The sequence below is a fragment of the Staurois parvus genome, unplaced genomic scaffold (genome assembly GCF_062004578.1).
Source record: "Staurois parvus isolate SC_StPar_1 unplaced genomic scaffold, SC_StPar_1.0 ptg000461l, whole genome shotgun sequence".
Lineage (NCBI taxonomy): Eukaryota > Metazoa > Chordata > Amphibia > Anura > Ranidae > Staurois > Staurois parvus.
The window spans coordinates 433,980-448,944 of NW_028318257.1; the positions used below are offsets into that span (position 1 = coordinate 433,980).

A 14,965-nucleotide genomic window follows, 5' to 3' on the forward strand; every position below is an offset into this window, starting at 1 on the left:
GCCTGCTTGATGTTTCCTCTGGCGCTGTGCAGTGCCATTGTAAACTCAGCTGAGTGCTGAGATGATGGTTTCCTGTGCATGAGCAGGAGTGGTGTCACACCTACCAGCCAAAGAAATGGCCCAGAGACTGGCACTCAGAAGATGATGCTGGTGCAGGACCTTTGGGCAGGTGAGTATTGAGCTGCTTTAAATATAACTGGTTAGTTAACAGATCTCCAGCTAATACAGTATGCTTTCATCCTCATTTGACCCTTTTCCATATTTTTTTTTTTTTTTTGGGGCCATGGGGCACGATTCACTTTTTCATCTACAGCCCCACCAACTGCCAACAAGTTTAGGAGTAGTGGCTTACCTACTCCTTATCCAATAGGATTTTAGCACCCTTTATAGTACACAGATGGTTATTGTGTGAATGGGAAGCATAAACAGAAGCGGGACAGTGGTCGGCCTATTGCAGATCTGTGCAAAGACATGCAGGATATATTTATGCAAACTGAAAAAATACCATTTGTAATGGCTTTTCAAAGTGTTACAGGCTGGTGTTGAGAACAAAATCTGAAATTTAAAATATGTATCCTTTGTTCCTTTCCAGGCACTACTCAAAGCTTTATTAGTAAGAATGAGAAGGACTTTGGACGATGATGTCTTCATGCCATTGTATCCTAAAAAGTAAGACCTTATCCTTTTCCAGCTACTTTGGCTTAAAATGTATGAATCTTTCTTTCTTTTGCACATTTTAATGCTATGTAAAGTTTTTTTTTTTTGGTGTGTTTTCTAAAACTAAAATAGTAAATTCATTTCTGTTTCATTCCCATTCTTTGTCTTTCACCTTCTGATGTATAAATGTATTCAAAAGCGAGTAGTGTTCTCATCATTGTCAAATCTTCTGTTCTTAGCGTTATAGAGAATAAAAATTCGGGGCCATGTGTGTTCTTTCAGCGCCAGTTCTGGTCATCTGTGAAGGTAATAACATGAAATTATTTCTGTACATGTAAAGTAATCCTCCAGCCACAAGATACAGTATATATTGTACTGTATTCTATTTTTGGTGTAACGTGAAAGTGCTCAGCTCGGCAGTAAGGGGCTATTTACCTGAGGCATATAATAACTATAAGGAGCCCAAACACTTCTGTGAAAGGACACGTTGGGTAATTTGTCATTAATGCATTACAAAACTTAGTTTTTTAGATGTGTGCATCTCCTTGACCAGAGCTGAAAGATAAACCTAAACAGTTACAAATTCGAAATAAAAAAATCCTGTCTGCACTCCCCAAAATGGCTTACAGAAAACAATAGGCCTGTCAGAGTTCCAAAAACCCTTCCCACCAACAAAAAAAAAAGCCATTTACGGCTTGCAGATGACAAAATTCGAAATATGTATAAATGCAGAAGTAAAAACTTGATATGTTTTAACTCTTCCCAACTCTTTGTAGGACAAAAAAAATTCCTGGAATATAAATTACTCAAAAAATTAAAAACACTTTATCAGAATATAGCATCAAGTCAATTAACTCCTGAGATATTGATCTGGTCAGTTAAGTAGCAGAGGGGGTTGTTAATCAGTTTCAGCTGCTTTGGTGTTAATGAAATTAACAGGTGCACTAGATGGGCAACAAACAGATACCCCCTCCAAAAAATGGTGTTACAGGTGGAGGCCACTGATATTTTTTCCTTACTCATCTTTTCTGACTGTTTTTCACTAGTTTTGCATTTGGCTAGGGTGTCACTACTGTTAGCATGAGGCGATACCTGGACCCTACAGAGGTCACACAGGCAATCCAACTCCTCCAGGATGGCACATCAATACGTGCCATTGCCAGAAGGCTTGCTGTGTCTCCCAGCACAGTCTCAAGAGCATGGAGGAGATTCCAGGAGACAGGCAGTTACTCTAGGAGAGCTGGACAGGGCCATAGAAGGTCCTTAACCTATCAGCAGGACTGGTATCTGCTCCTTTGTGCAAGGAGGAACAGGATGAGCATTGCCAGAGCCCTACAAAATGACCTCCAGCAGGCCACTGGTTTGATTGTCTCAGACCAAACAATCAGAAACGGACTTCATGATGGTGGCCTGAGGGCCCGACATCCTCTAGTGGGTCCTATGCTCACTGCCTGGCACCATAGAGCTTGATTGGCATTTGCCATTGAACACCAGAATTGGCAGGTCCGCCACTGGCGCCCTGTGTTTTTCACAGATGAGAGCAGGTTTACCCTGAGCACATGTGACAGACGTGAAATGGTCTGGAGAAGCCGTGGAGAACGTTATGCTGCCTGTAACATCATTCAGCATGACTGTTTTGGTGGTGGATCAGTGATGGTCTCGGGAGGCATATCCATGGAGGGATGCACAGACCTCTACAGGCTAGACAATGGCACGCTGACTGCCATTAGGTATCGAGATGAAATCCTTGGACCCGTTGTCAGACCCTACGCTGGTGCAGTGGGTCCTGGGTTCCTCCTGGTGCACTACAGAGCCTGGCCTCATGTGGCAAGAGTATGCCTGCTGTTCATGGAAGATGAAGGAATTGATACCATCGAATGGCAGTCACTCTCGCCTGGCCTAAATCCAATAGAACACCTCTGGGATATCTGTACATGCAGTACATCTGATGCCGCCAGGTTGCACTTCAGACTGTCCAAGAGATCAGCGATGCCCTGGTCAAGATCTGGGAGGAAATACCCCAGCATACCATCCGTCTCATTAGGAGAATGGCTGAAGTTGTCTACTTGTCCAGATAAAAAAAGTATAATTTTTTTTTCTTTTGCCAAAACTGTATTTAAATCGGAGGTGATATTAGGAATGTCTGGGGCTTTTAAAAACGAAAGGGGCTTTATGGCGACTTAAACGTGTAATATTTGTAACATTGCACTATTTATCTCCATCTCCCCTCCCTGCCTCTCTCCAGCACCGCACCCGGGGACTGGCAGGGATGGTAGAGACCTTGCAGTGTAATGAGCACCGATTGGGTTCTCCTCAGGAAAGGGGAGTGTAGGGCTTATCCTTTATCCCTTTTGCTGCCAGAGCCTTTTTTGCACAAGTTTAAAAAATAATTTTAGGGCTGAAGATTACATAAAACCTCCAAATGTTATATATTTTCTGAAAGCAGAGACCCTAGAGAATAAAATAGTGGTAGCCCAATTTTTTATGTCCCATGATGTTACCGCAAAATTTCAGTAAAATATACAAGTAAGTTAATTTTAGGGCACAAAAAAAGCAATAAATTACCCTATTTTTTTGTAAAATATAAAAGACGAGGTTGCAGCGAATAAATAGATATCTAACTTGTCAAACTTTAAATTTGTGCGCACTCGTGAAATGGCTGCGAACTTCAGTACCTTATATTTTCTATAGGTGACACTTTTAAACTCCTAGGTCATAAGTTTAGCGTTACGGAGGAGGTCTGGTGCTAGAATTATTGCTCTCATTCTGGCGTGCGTGGCGATATGTGACATCTGTATCGCAATCGACGTTTTCATGCAAAAACGCCCCAGCGTGTGCTTTTAAGTTTGTACATGCGTAAATAGGGGGGGTCTCGATTTTTTGGCGGGAGGGATGGTGTTTTCTTGGGTGTAGCTTTAATTTTTTACAATACAAAATCCCCTATGTGATTATTTTTTGTTGATAGGTTCTCTTTATTGGGGCATCCAGGGTCCCTGCATGTCTCCCCTGTACTACACTGAATGTAATGCAATGCACATCGCACCACATTACATTCTTTCCCGGCTTCCATGGCCAGGAATCTCTCAACGTGGACCTGGAAGTGACATCATAAAGTCACTTCAAGGTTAGGACAAGGAGGGGAGCGGAGGCTGGCACTGTGTGGAAGCAATCAGGCAGCGGCACTGCCGCCCGAATGCTTCCAACTGACAGGTGAGCCCGCAGCTGGGCTAAAGGTAGAAAAAAACTACTTGCCCGGAGCTACATGTCCCGGGCATCAGGCGATAGGAATCAAACATCCCTGTGATGATTCTTCATTTCTGTTTCAGCTACTTGGTAACTTCCTGAAGTGGTACGGAGTTCTTTCCAACAAGTGTTTACAGGAACTGGCAATAGACGGCCTGCTGAACAGATACATATTGATGGCTTTCCAGAATAACGAGAGTGGAGAAGACAGCATCAAGAAAGCCCAGAGTGTAAGTGTAATCATGGTGCCTCTGCAAAAAAAAAACTGCTGTTAACAGAATACACTTCCGTGGATGGTCTGGACGTCTCTGTGAGATGGTTGCAGTTCCATCTTTGTTAAATTTTTGTATCACTTTTGCTACAGTATTCTGACTGATAAGTAAAGCTTTGTGATCTTCTTGTAGCCTTCACCTTTCTTGTGTAAATTATTTTTTTTTCCCAGGCCTTGTGACATTTCTCTTCCATGTGGTGCCATTGCTGACAGCATGAAATGGGGAAGGGGTTTTCTTTAAGTAATGCTCTTTTATAATCTGCTGTCTGCTGGACACCTCTTTAATGATAAATTAGACTTACCTGTAGTTGAATTTTTGTTCATTAGGATTTTTTTGTCTAAAATTTAGCTTTGCTCTTAACACTTTCCTTGGGGTGCATTCATTTTTGCAACATGGTCTTGAATTAATTTGTTAGGAAAAGTACTTTTGTGTGTGTGTGTGTGTGTGTGTGTGTGTGTGTGTGTGTATGTATATACACATGCGCACACACACAGTGGATATACAAAGTCTGCACACCCCTGTTAAAATGTCAGGTTTCTGTGATGTAAAAAAAAAATAAGACAAAGATAAATCATTTCAGAACTTTTCCCACCTTTAACCACTTGCCCTCCTGAGGATTTACCCCCCTTCCTGACGAGGCCATTTTTTAAATTTTTTTTTGTCATTACTGCACTGCATTACTTTGACAATTGCACGGTCATGCAACTCTGCACCCAAATTAAATTTACGTCTTTTTTTTTTTTTTTTTTCCCCCCCACGAATTGAGCTTTGCCTGTGTGGTGTGTGTGGTTTTTTTTTTTCTTTTTTAAAAAGACTGACAATTTTTTGAGGGAAAAAAAAATATTTTTTACTTTTTGCTATTAAACATGTTCAGTACAAAAATTTTAAAAATCTAATTTCGTCATAAATTTAGGCCAAAATAAATTCTGCTACATGTCTTTGCTGAAAAAAAAAAAAAAAAAAAGCCCAATACGGAAGCAGTTAATGTTACCTACAAACTTAAATCTTTTAGGTGGAGGGAAGTAAAAATAAAAAAAACTAAAATAATATGGTTGCATAAGTGGGCACACTCTTAAATTATTACTTTGTCGAAACACCTTTGACGGTCTGGGCTCTGGCTGTTCAGTTTTCTAGCAGAAACCTGAAGGTTTTGTGCCAATATTGACTCATATTTGGAACTGTTCATAATTCCCTCTACCTTGTGTAAGGCCCGAGTTCCAGCTGAAGAAAAACAGCCCCAAAGCATGATGCTGCCACCACCATGCTTCACTGTGGGTATGGTGTTCTTTTGGTGATGTACAGTGTTGTTTTTGTGCCAAACATATCTTTTGGAATTATAGCCAAAAAGTTCAACATTGGTTTCATCAGGCCATAACACATTTCCCACATGCTTTTGGGAGACTTTAGATGTGTTTTTGCAAAATGTAGCCGGGCTTGAATGCTGTTCTTTGTAAGAAAAGGCTTCTGTCTTGCCACTCTACCCCATAGCCCAAACATATGAAAAATACAGGAGATTGTTGTCACATGTACCACACAGACAGTACTTGCCAGATATTCCTGCAGCTCCTTCAATGTTGCTGTAGGCCTCTTGGCAGCCTCTCAGACCAGTTTTCTTCGTCTTTTCATCAATTTTGGAGGGACGTCCAGTTCTTGGAAATGTAACTGTTGGGCCATATTTTCTCCACTTGATGATGACACTCTTCACTGTGTTCCATGGTATATCTAATGCCTTGGAAATTCTTTTGTACCCTTCTCCCGACTGATACCTTTTAACAATGAGATCCCTTTGATGCTTTGCAAGCTCTCTGTGGCCCATGGCTTTTGCTGTAAGATGCGACTCAGAAAATGTCAGGAAAGACCTACTAGAACAGCTGAACTTTATTTGTTGTTAATCAGAGGCACTTTAAATGATGGCAGGTGTGTACTGACTCCTATTTAACATGATTTTGAATGTGATTGCTTAATTCTGAACACAGCTACATCCCAAGTTAAGAGTGTACGTACACATATGCAACCACATTATTTTAATATTTTAGTTTTTTATGTTTACGCCCCCCCCCCCCCCCCCGAAAAAAAAGATTTCAGTTTGTTTTTCAATTGAGTTGTACAGTTTATAGTTCACATTAAAGGTGAAAACCGTTCTGAAATGATTTATCTTTGTCTAATTTTTTTTACATCACAGAAACCTGATATTTTAACGGGTGTGTGTAGACTTTTTATAGCCACTGCATATATACATACACACGTGCGTTTGAGCTTTGGTTTGTATACTTACCTTTAACGTTGACAGGGAAGAGCTCGTTGGTGATCTCATCACTGTGCTGCTCCTTCATTGTCAAATCAACTGGCATTGGTTAGATCCTTGACCAGCCTGAGCAGCTTAACTGCACTGCCTGTGCTCTCAGTAATTGTTGTCTGGATTACAGAAGAAGCTGAATGAATAGTTCACTTATTTTGTATTTCAACTGTGTATGTAGCTGTTTGCTGAAAGTATACTTTGAAGGAATTTGTATATCATAATACTGAGAAGAGGGTGTGAAATTCAATTTGCATGACAACCACTTAGAATATATGTATATTGGCAATGTATGCTTACTAGGTTCTCAAAGAACTGTGATTTCAGATGCTGATAAATGGACCCCCTTGGGTGTTCTGTTAACTAACATAAAAGTATTGCAGGAAAATTGTCATATTGCTTTGTATTACCGTGAGCTGATGTCAAATTACATAATAAGCAGAGGAACCCATATTCAGGTCTTTTATAAACCCCTTGGGATGTGTCCTACATTTCCGGGAAAGATGATACAGGAAACTCCCCCATATTGATATTACTACTGTCTTCATCTCTTCCCTGCTTCTGTTATTCTGCACGTGCCACTAAAATGTTTTTGTTTTTTTTTGTTTTGTTTTTTTACAGGTCATTGCTTGTTTTCCTAAGCAGTGGTTTTCAAACCTCAAAGGTGGCAAAACGATTCCACAGCTGGAGAACTTTGCCCGCTATCTTACACATCTCTCCGGTGTCATCTACAGACAGAATGTTGGCTGCTCAGATGTAGAGAAACGAAATGCCAGGTGAGATTGTGTCGGTCTATTTATTCTCTATATCTTTAAATATCTAGAGCTATAATAATGTTATCAATGATTGATAGGGACAGGTTGCATTTCAGTCATACCTTTTTTTGGCTTATGTTTTGTATATTTCCACCAGAGATTGGTTTTCTGAGAGGCGGCAAGGGCTGTCACAAATGTAAGCGAGCCCTTACAGTTTTCTTTCTAAAGCAGCCATAGCCTGAGTGAAAAAATGTTCCCTTATCGGCATGCTGTAGAATGTGGCTCTTGCTCTCTGTGAGCAGTGGTCTTTCTGCAGAGGTCCAACACACACCCTCTGAGCTAGTGCTCTTCAGTCAGCAGGTAGCATGAGCTTTGCTGATAACCCCTACTGGATCAAACCTAAAACTCTGTTATGTTGAATCTCTGCAGAGAGGCTACTGTATTCACACAGGATGCAAGGGTCCCACTGTACTTGCTGACAGGGACCTTTCAATTTTGTTACACAACATAATTTCTGAACTTATTTGTTTTGGTTTCTTTGTATGTATAGGTTGTTACAGACATGAAAATTTCATGACAATAGCACCTTTAGAAATATATTTACTGAGAAAAATGGTGATGTGTTCAATACTTATTTTACCCATTGTATAAGTTGCTGTCACTTGAGTCACTTTTTGGCTGTTTGTTTAATGAACAGTTTACTTAGCTAACTACTGAGCGGTTATATATAAAACATTGAAGTGATAATCTTACCATTTTTTCTCTTCTTCCTCACATATACTCTTTTTTGTATCCCAGGGACCAGATCCGGCAGATAGTAAAGCTGCTTGCAGCTATCCGTGCTCTCCAAAACGCGGTGTCAGTGGCAAACGATTACAACATTAAAGATATCAAGTCCTCTTCAGATGGGAAATGAACTTGAAGCAGCAGTGTGCTATGAACCCATTCCTTTTGTGTAAATATCCTGTATCTAAAGTTTCTAATTGCTGTATAAAAAGTTGATTTTAACACAAGGGTCAATATGTCTAAAAGACAAACAACTGACTGAGGATTGTATTATATGTACCTAGGTTTATAGACATAACCATTGCATGCATTTCTGCACAAAGATTCAGTGACAATTTTGTGCAGGAGTTCGAGGAAAAGGCAACATGGGCCTGGCAGACTGTTTTTTTTTTTTTTTTTTTTTCTTTTCCATCAAGGGAAATACATTTTTGCAGTAATGTTTGATTGCTCTTCTAAGGAGATGTGTATGGGATGCCAAATACTTCCTTATCTTGGTCTCCTTATCTATCAACTTGCCCTGCTTCCAATGTCCGTGGCATAATGGACACCTCTTCATTCCCAGAGCTGGAGATAATGAGTGAACTATGGGCACCCTTCCCTCACCAAAATGGAGCCAGAATCCAAAGAAATACACCTGCTGTTTACATGAACAATCTCCCTCTAGAGCCTGAAGTGGATAGCTAGAATGATCATATCTTACAGAAGGATAAAGATGGAACTCTGCTGTGCACCAAAAGATTTGGGTGCCTGTCGCTTTTGGAATTGCTTGGTATCTTCTCCATAATGCCTTGTCACTGTAAATATGAAGCTGGTTTCTAATTATTACAGATCACTCGATTCTGTTCTTAGATAAGATTAACCAATTTCCTGCCAGGTATGAGCCTCACAATGTCTTGTGCCTCAGTTGTACTAATTTATAGTGATACAAGTGAAACTCCATTTTAGACACCAGAATTTTGCCATTATCTGTACAGTTAAAAACCTGGGTAAGTTGGTAAAATATCTTAGCTGATCCCGGGGCTTTGGCGATGAGTTTGAGGACACGGAGATGTCTGGCTGTCCTTTACTGTCAGTGGGACTTTTGCCCTTCTATGGTCAGCTTTACAACTTTGAAGCAAATGACTGATGGTATTCCTGCTTCATGCCCTGTCCTTGTTCATGTCTGCTGTGTGATGTCAATGCTTCTTTTGTGAATCGTGTACAGGACTAATTCAGTGAATTATGTACAGATGCTGAGCTTAAAACCACTTCTGAGAACTCTTGTATATTTTCTGAAATGAAATACATTTCTTAGGCTGTTTTTAACTTGTCTCTCCTATTTATGTTGCTAAAATGACCAAGCAAACTTTGTTACAAGGCTTTTTCTTTTTTTATATAAAGGCGCTCTATATTCATCATAGCCACCAATCCTATGAAAACTTTCAGACGCCTGTTACCATCTTCTAGGACAGATTTGACTTTGATGGCAGTGAGTGGGTTATGAAGACTATTCTTAGCATTGACACTTTGATTCATAAGGTTTGTTGTGAAAGGGCTCGAGATAACACCCCCATGATTAGTTCACACAACAGTGTGATGTGTAACTCATTCGCATAATGCACTGTACTGCATAAGGTCTAACCAATCTTTGCCAGCCTTTTTATTTCCTTCAGTGTGACTCTTCAGATTCTTTATCTGTCAGCTTCAATTATGGTTCCTCAGGACATCACACTGGCCTCTACATAGCACTTCAAAGTCAAGCCTAGGGGAAGCTGTTCTTGGATAGCTATGTGCGGACCATGCTGGGCTGGATATTCATGGCTAGTCTACGATGTGACTTTCAAGCAGTGGGCTGGGTTACAGTGTGTGTTTGCCAGTGTCATATCTACTATCTGGGCAGCAGTATAACCTGACAGTATCAGATTTCCCATGTTCCTCAATGAACTCCACAAAAAAGGATTTTACAGTATTCTTTTTTTTTTTGTCTATTTTAATTTTACCCTAATGCACATATACAATGTGATTTAACACACCATGATAGTCAATTCTTAATTATTGGGCATACTTTCTTACTCTTCAATTGAGGAATATAGGATGTCATTCAACTTCGAGTTACACACCTTCCTACAGGAGGGTTAAAGCAGACCTATACTGCATATAAGTGCTACAAATCAAAAATGCGATTTGATTCATTTTTAATATTGAAAGCAAACTCCCCCATCCTTCCATATCTCCATGCTTTATTTTCCTGAGAAATCACTTTGAAATACATCCCCTAGCATTTCTGGCTATGGCCATCTTAAATAAGGGCAGATGATTCATGTAGCATTTACTTCCTGGAATCCACCTGCCCTTATCTCAGGCATGCAGACAGAGGAGGGTGTGCTTAGCTGGGAAAACCCCTCCTAATGGCTCCTGGAATGTATGACATAATTTGCCTAGTCATGGAAACCAGGAGGTAACTGGTAAAAAATGAAAAAAATTAAAACAAGTTAATATAATATACTTTCCTATCTATTTAATAATGCTAGAAGCATAAGGAGTGAAGTTCACTTTAACCATTAGCCGCCCGGCCTATAGCCGTTTGGCGGCCGCAAAAATGCTGTAGCTCTCCGGGGTGTACGCCATTTGGCGTCCTCCCACACATCCGCGGTTGCAGAGCCGGGCAGCGGCGCAATCTGTCACCGGCCGTGTACCTCGGACACGGCCAATGACAGATCTGAGTACTGGCCCCCGTTGCCGGTACCATGTGACCTGCTGTGACCAATCACAGCAGGTCACATGACAGTTGTATATAATGGATGGCTTCATTCATGCCATCCATTGTATACTAGTGTCTAGCTGTGAATGGTCACAGCAGGTCACATGCACATGTCATGTGATTAGCTGTGGCCAAATCACAGCTAAGCACAAAAAAAAAAACCCTGAATGAATAGATGTCATTCAGGTAAATGCTTGCTTATAGCAAAATAATTATTTGCTATAAGCAAATTGTGTAAAAAAAAAAAAAAACAAAATACTGATCACTTCCCCAAAGTAGTATAATGTTACTATGGTAACATTGTACTACTTTGGTCATAGTAAAATATGAAAACAAATCTTTAAAAAAATTTAAAAAAAGTAATAAAAAATTAAAAACAATAAAAAAAATAAAGAAAAAAAATATATATTTTTTTTTCATACTGTCACCAGTCAGTGTCCCTGTTCACCGCCATGCCAGTTATACGATGACGCTGTACTGCACTGGTGACAGTATGTAAAAAAAAAAATTGTGAAAATAATTTTTTAAATGTTTTCATTTTCCGAAAAATTATGACAAAAAAAAATACAACTTCAAAAAACTCGCCATGCCTCTTATGAAGTACGTCGGACTGTCAACTCTGCAAAAAGGGGTCATTTGGGGATATCTGTACTATTCTGACATTCCTGGACCTCAAGAAATTAGATTGGCTGTCAGTACTTCAGGATTGATCAATATTCAGATCTATACCATAGTTTGTGAACTCTATAACTTTCCTACAAACTAAATAATACATCCTAATTTGGGTTATTTTCACCCAAGACATGTAGCAGAATACATCTCGGCCTAAATTTATGAAGAACAATTATTTATTTGTAAACTTTTATAACAGAAACAAAGAAAAACGTGGGTTTTTTTCTAAATTTTTGGTCTTTTTTTGTTAATTTAGCAAAAAATAAAAACCCCAGCGGTGATTAAATACCACCAAAAGAAAGCTCTAGTTGTGTGAAGAAAATGATAAAATTTTAGTTTGGGTACAATGTTGTATGACCGCGCAATTGTCATTCAAAGTGTGAGAGTGCTGAAACGTGAAAAATGGCCTGGGCAGGAAGGTGTAAAATTGCCCGGTATTGAAATGGTTAAACACTAACAAACTCCAGACCAGCATTTTTTTCCCTCTGATTGTACTAGGAAGATGGAAGTCTTCAGCTCTGTTGAGAAAAATCTAACTATTTCTCTACTGTCCATTGAACACTGTTTGATAACTGAGCCACTTAGGGTTATACTGTCACCTGCAGAAGAAATGGACTCTCTAGGCACATAGAAATCTGAAGGCCCACCACCTTGAGACTATGACCCCTTCCACCTCACACCTGCTCAGCTCTGTCTAGTGTCTGTAGGAGAAGGGATGTCTTTCCTTTCTGCTATATTTTTCACTTGAATTGGAAAGTTTTCTACTATCAACAGCTACTGTTCGATTCTGGCCAGATATTTTTAAATCCTTGAAGTCTCTCCACTTGAGTACGGGGTTTTCCCAGTTTATTAGGTATAGCATGTGCTCTCTGTGACAGTCCTGCAGTTAGCAGTGAATACTCACCTATGTTCCAGTTAGCACAGTATTTGGCTTTTGGCCAGGCCAATATAACTGGGTTTTCTTGTGGAACTATTGGGCTCGAGCTGCAGCAGTCTTTTGTCACAGATCATAACGGTTTGAGATTGTTTTGTACCAAGGCTATGTGGGTGGGTATTTGTAACAGAAACTCGAGCAATCTTTGTAGTGCATGTATCAAAAGTGGAGAACTGTCAGGCAGATTTCTTTATCATTCATTTAGGGACACAGGAATTCTTAAAGTAGATTTCCACTTACCGTATTTTTCGCTTCATAAGACGCTCTTTTTTTCCCCCCAAAAAAGGGGGGAAAATGTCAGTGCGTCTTATGGAGCGAATATAAAGGGGCCGGTCCGGTATTTCTGCCACCACCATGTCAGAATACCGGGCCGGCCGCTCAGCTGTTCTCTCCTGCAGGGCCTTACCTGTTCCTCACTCCAGCGCTGCACAGTCTTCCTCCGTTGGCTTCTGTGACAGCCGGGTGTCCACTGCGCATGTGCTGCGCTTTGTGAATGATCCGCTGTCTTCTGGGACACATGACAGGTCCCAGAAGGCGCCGGGCCATTCACAAAGCACAGCACATGCGCAGTGGGCACCCGGCTGTCACAGAAGCCGGCCCGGGAAGGACAACTCCACAGAAGGGGAAGCGGGTACCTGTCAAATTCAGGTACCCGCTCCCCCTCCCTCCCTAAAGGTCAGCAGTCTCTGGTTATTCCCTGCAGTCTCTGGTCATCTCCTGCACTGTGTCCGCAGTCTCTGGTCATCTCCTGCACTGTGTCCGCAGTCTCTGGTCATCTCCTGCACTGTGTCCGCAGTCTCTGGTCATCTCCTGCACTGTGTCCGCAGTCTCTGGTCATCTCCTGCACTGTGTCCGCAGTCTCTGGTCATCTCCTGCACTGTGTCCGCAGTCTCTGGTCATCTCCTGCACTGTGTCCGCAGTCTCTGGTCATCTCCTGCACTGTGTCCGCAGTCTCTGGTCATCTCCTGCACTGTGTCCGCAGTCCATTGGTTCAGAATATTTTTTTCTTGTTTTTCGCCTCTAAAACCTAGGTGCGTCTTATGGAGTGAAAAATACGGTATGTCGTCAAATTTAAGAAGCAAAAATACTTGTGTGTGTTCCCATTCACACAGCATGCCTAAAAAAAAAAAAAAAAAAAAAAAAAGGTTTTTTTTTTGAGGAGAAGATATCATGGCTGACTCCAATTTTTTAAGTTAGCATGATGTGTCTTGAACCATGTGTCTTTAAACCATGTACAGAAGACTGCAGATAAATATATACAACTTATGCGGGTGATCTGTTTATCACCTGAGGCCAGTCACTTCACTAGGTGTATGTAAGGGTTTACAACCACTTTACCCTTTTGTTACAATAGACAGTGTTCAAATTTTGTACAACTGATGAGATACCTGCCTCCAGGCAGGGTACATTATGGTAAACACCGCTTCCCAGTCCCCCTCATAACAAAAAGAAAGAAGTAGATTCTTTTCTTGCTGGAAGTTTAAGAACAGCATCTAAAAAGGTAAGCTGCAACTTTTTTTTTTTTAAGGTATTCTATGTTAGTGGGGAAATATAACCGATATTAAGTAGATATTATCCTATATTGATGGACAGGAGGTTGTGGCACTTGCAAACAACAAACATTAATTTAGAGGTTCAATTTCACTTCAATTCATTTGGGCCAACTGGCCCAAGTGAGCTGTTTTCATTGCAGAATGATGTAACTATTGGGTGTGCTGTAACAAACTACCAGCATTAGGTTATACAGTAAGCGGTTCTGTGTCCCAGCAGCAGTACAGGCGACTTCCCATCTGCTGCTGGAATTAGTCGGACTGAGTGCTTCTTTGCCATTTAGTAGAAGCCTTGTCATGAATACAAGTCTTTTGGTGATTGAAACTTAAACAATCAGGGCCATGTAATACTCGTGCTGTAAAATGTGCTAAAAACCTATATAGTGCATGCCATTTGTGCAAATCCCACATCTTAAGTGTACATCACAACCTATGTGCTAATATCACATGTATAGTGCATTTAATCCTATTAGTGCATAAATTTACACTATTTCAATCACAATTCCAAATGACTGCTCCAGTGATTGGCTGAGGTGTAATGCACGGGAAGTTTCCTGTACTGGATCACAGTACCACCTTACTGTATGTAGCTAATGTTGCTGGAGTTCATTACAACACATAGCATCTGCGTTCTGTAATGAAAATAGTTTGTAAAGTGAAATTAAACTTGGAATTCTGTTTTGCTGGCCCCTGTATAAGCCTGCCTACAATGGACTAAATGCAATTTCTCCTGCGCTCCGGGACCCAGGCCGGTGGTGAGTAGATCAAATCCCAACAAAGCAACCACCGGGCATACAAGGTTGTGCAGCTCCAAACCAAGGCTGGGGAAACCCGAACAGAACTGTGAAGTAAAACAAGAAGAAGCGCACCAACCTTGCGCATTACCTCAGTAACCAAAATTTATTTAGTAAAAGAATGGTACTCACAAACAGCGAATAAAAACAGGCATGTAAGTCCTCCCAGGGACTTCAAAGGTAAGAGGCCAGCGCAAATCCCATCATGGGGGTAGCCACTCAGTACAGCTGACGCGTTTCGAAGGTCATGCCTTCTTCCTCAGAGC

The 14,965-nt window shown here is 40.8% G+C and overlaps 1 protein-coding gene across 1 annotated transcript in view; it reads left to right on the plus strand.

Moving 5' to 3' along the window:
- Window positions 1-9,314, plus strand: part of PAXBP1 (PAX3 and PAX7 binding protein 1) — a 49,269-nt gene extending 39,955 nt beyond the window's left edge. Inside the window, exons 14-18 of the mRNA XM_089688924.1 lie at window positions 593-669; window positions 897-963; window positions 3,984-4,130; window positions 7,090-7,244; window positions 8,022-9,314. Coding sequence (XP_089545050.1) covers window positions 593-669; window positions 897-963; window positions 3,984-4,130; window positions 7,090-7,244; window positions 8,022-8,139 — 564 coding nt within the window. The 3' untranslated portion in view covers window positions 8,140-9,314. The remainder of the gene's footprint in view (window positions 1-592; window positions 670-896; window positions 964-3,983; window positions 4,131-7,089; window positions 7,245-8,021) is intronic.
- Window positions 9,315-14,965: the final 5,651 nt, after the last annotated feature.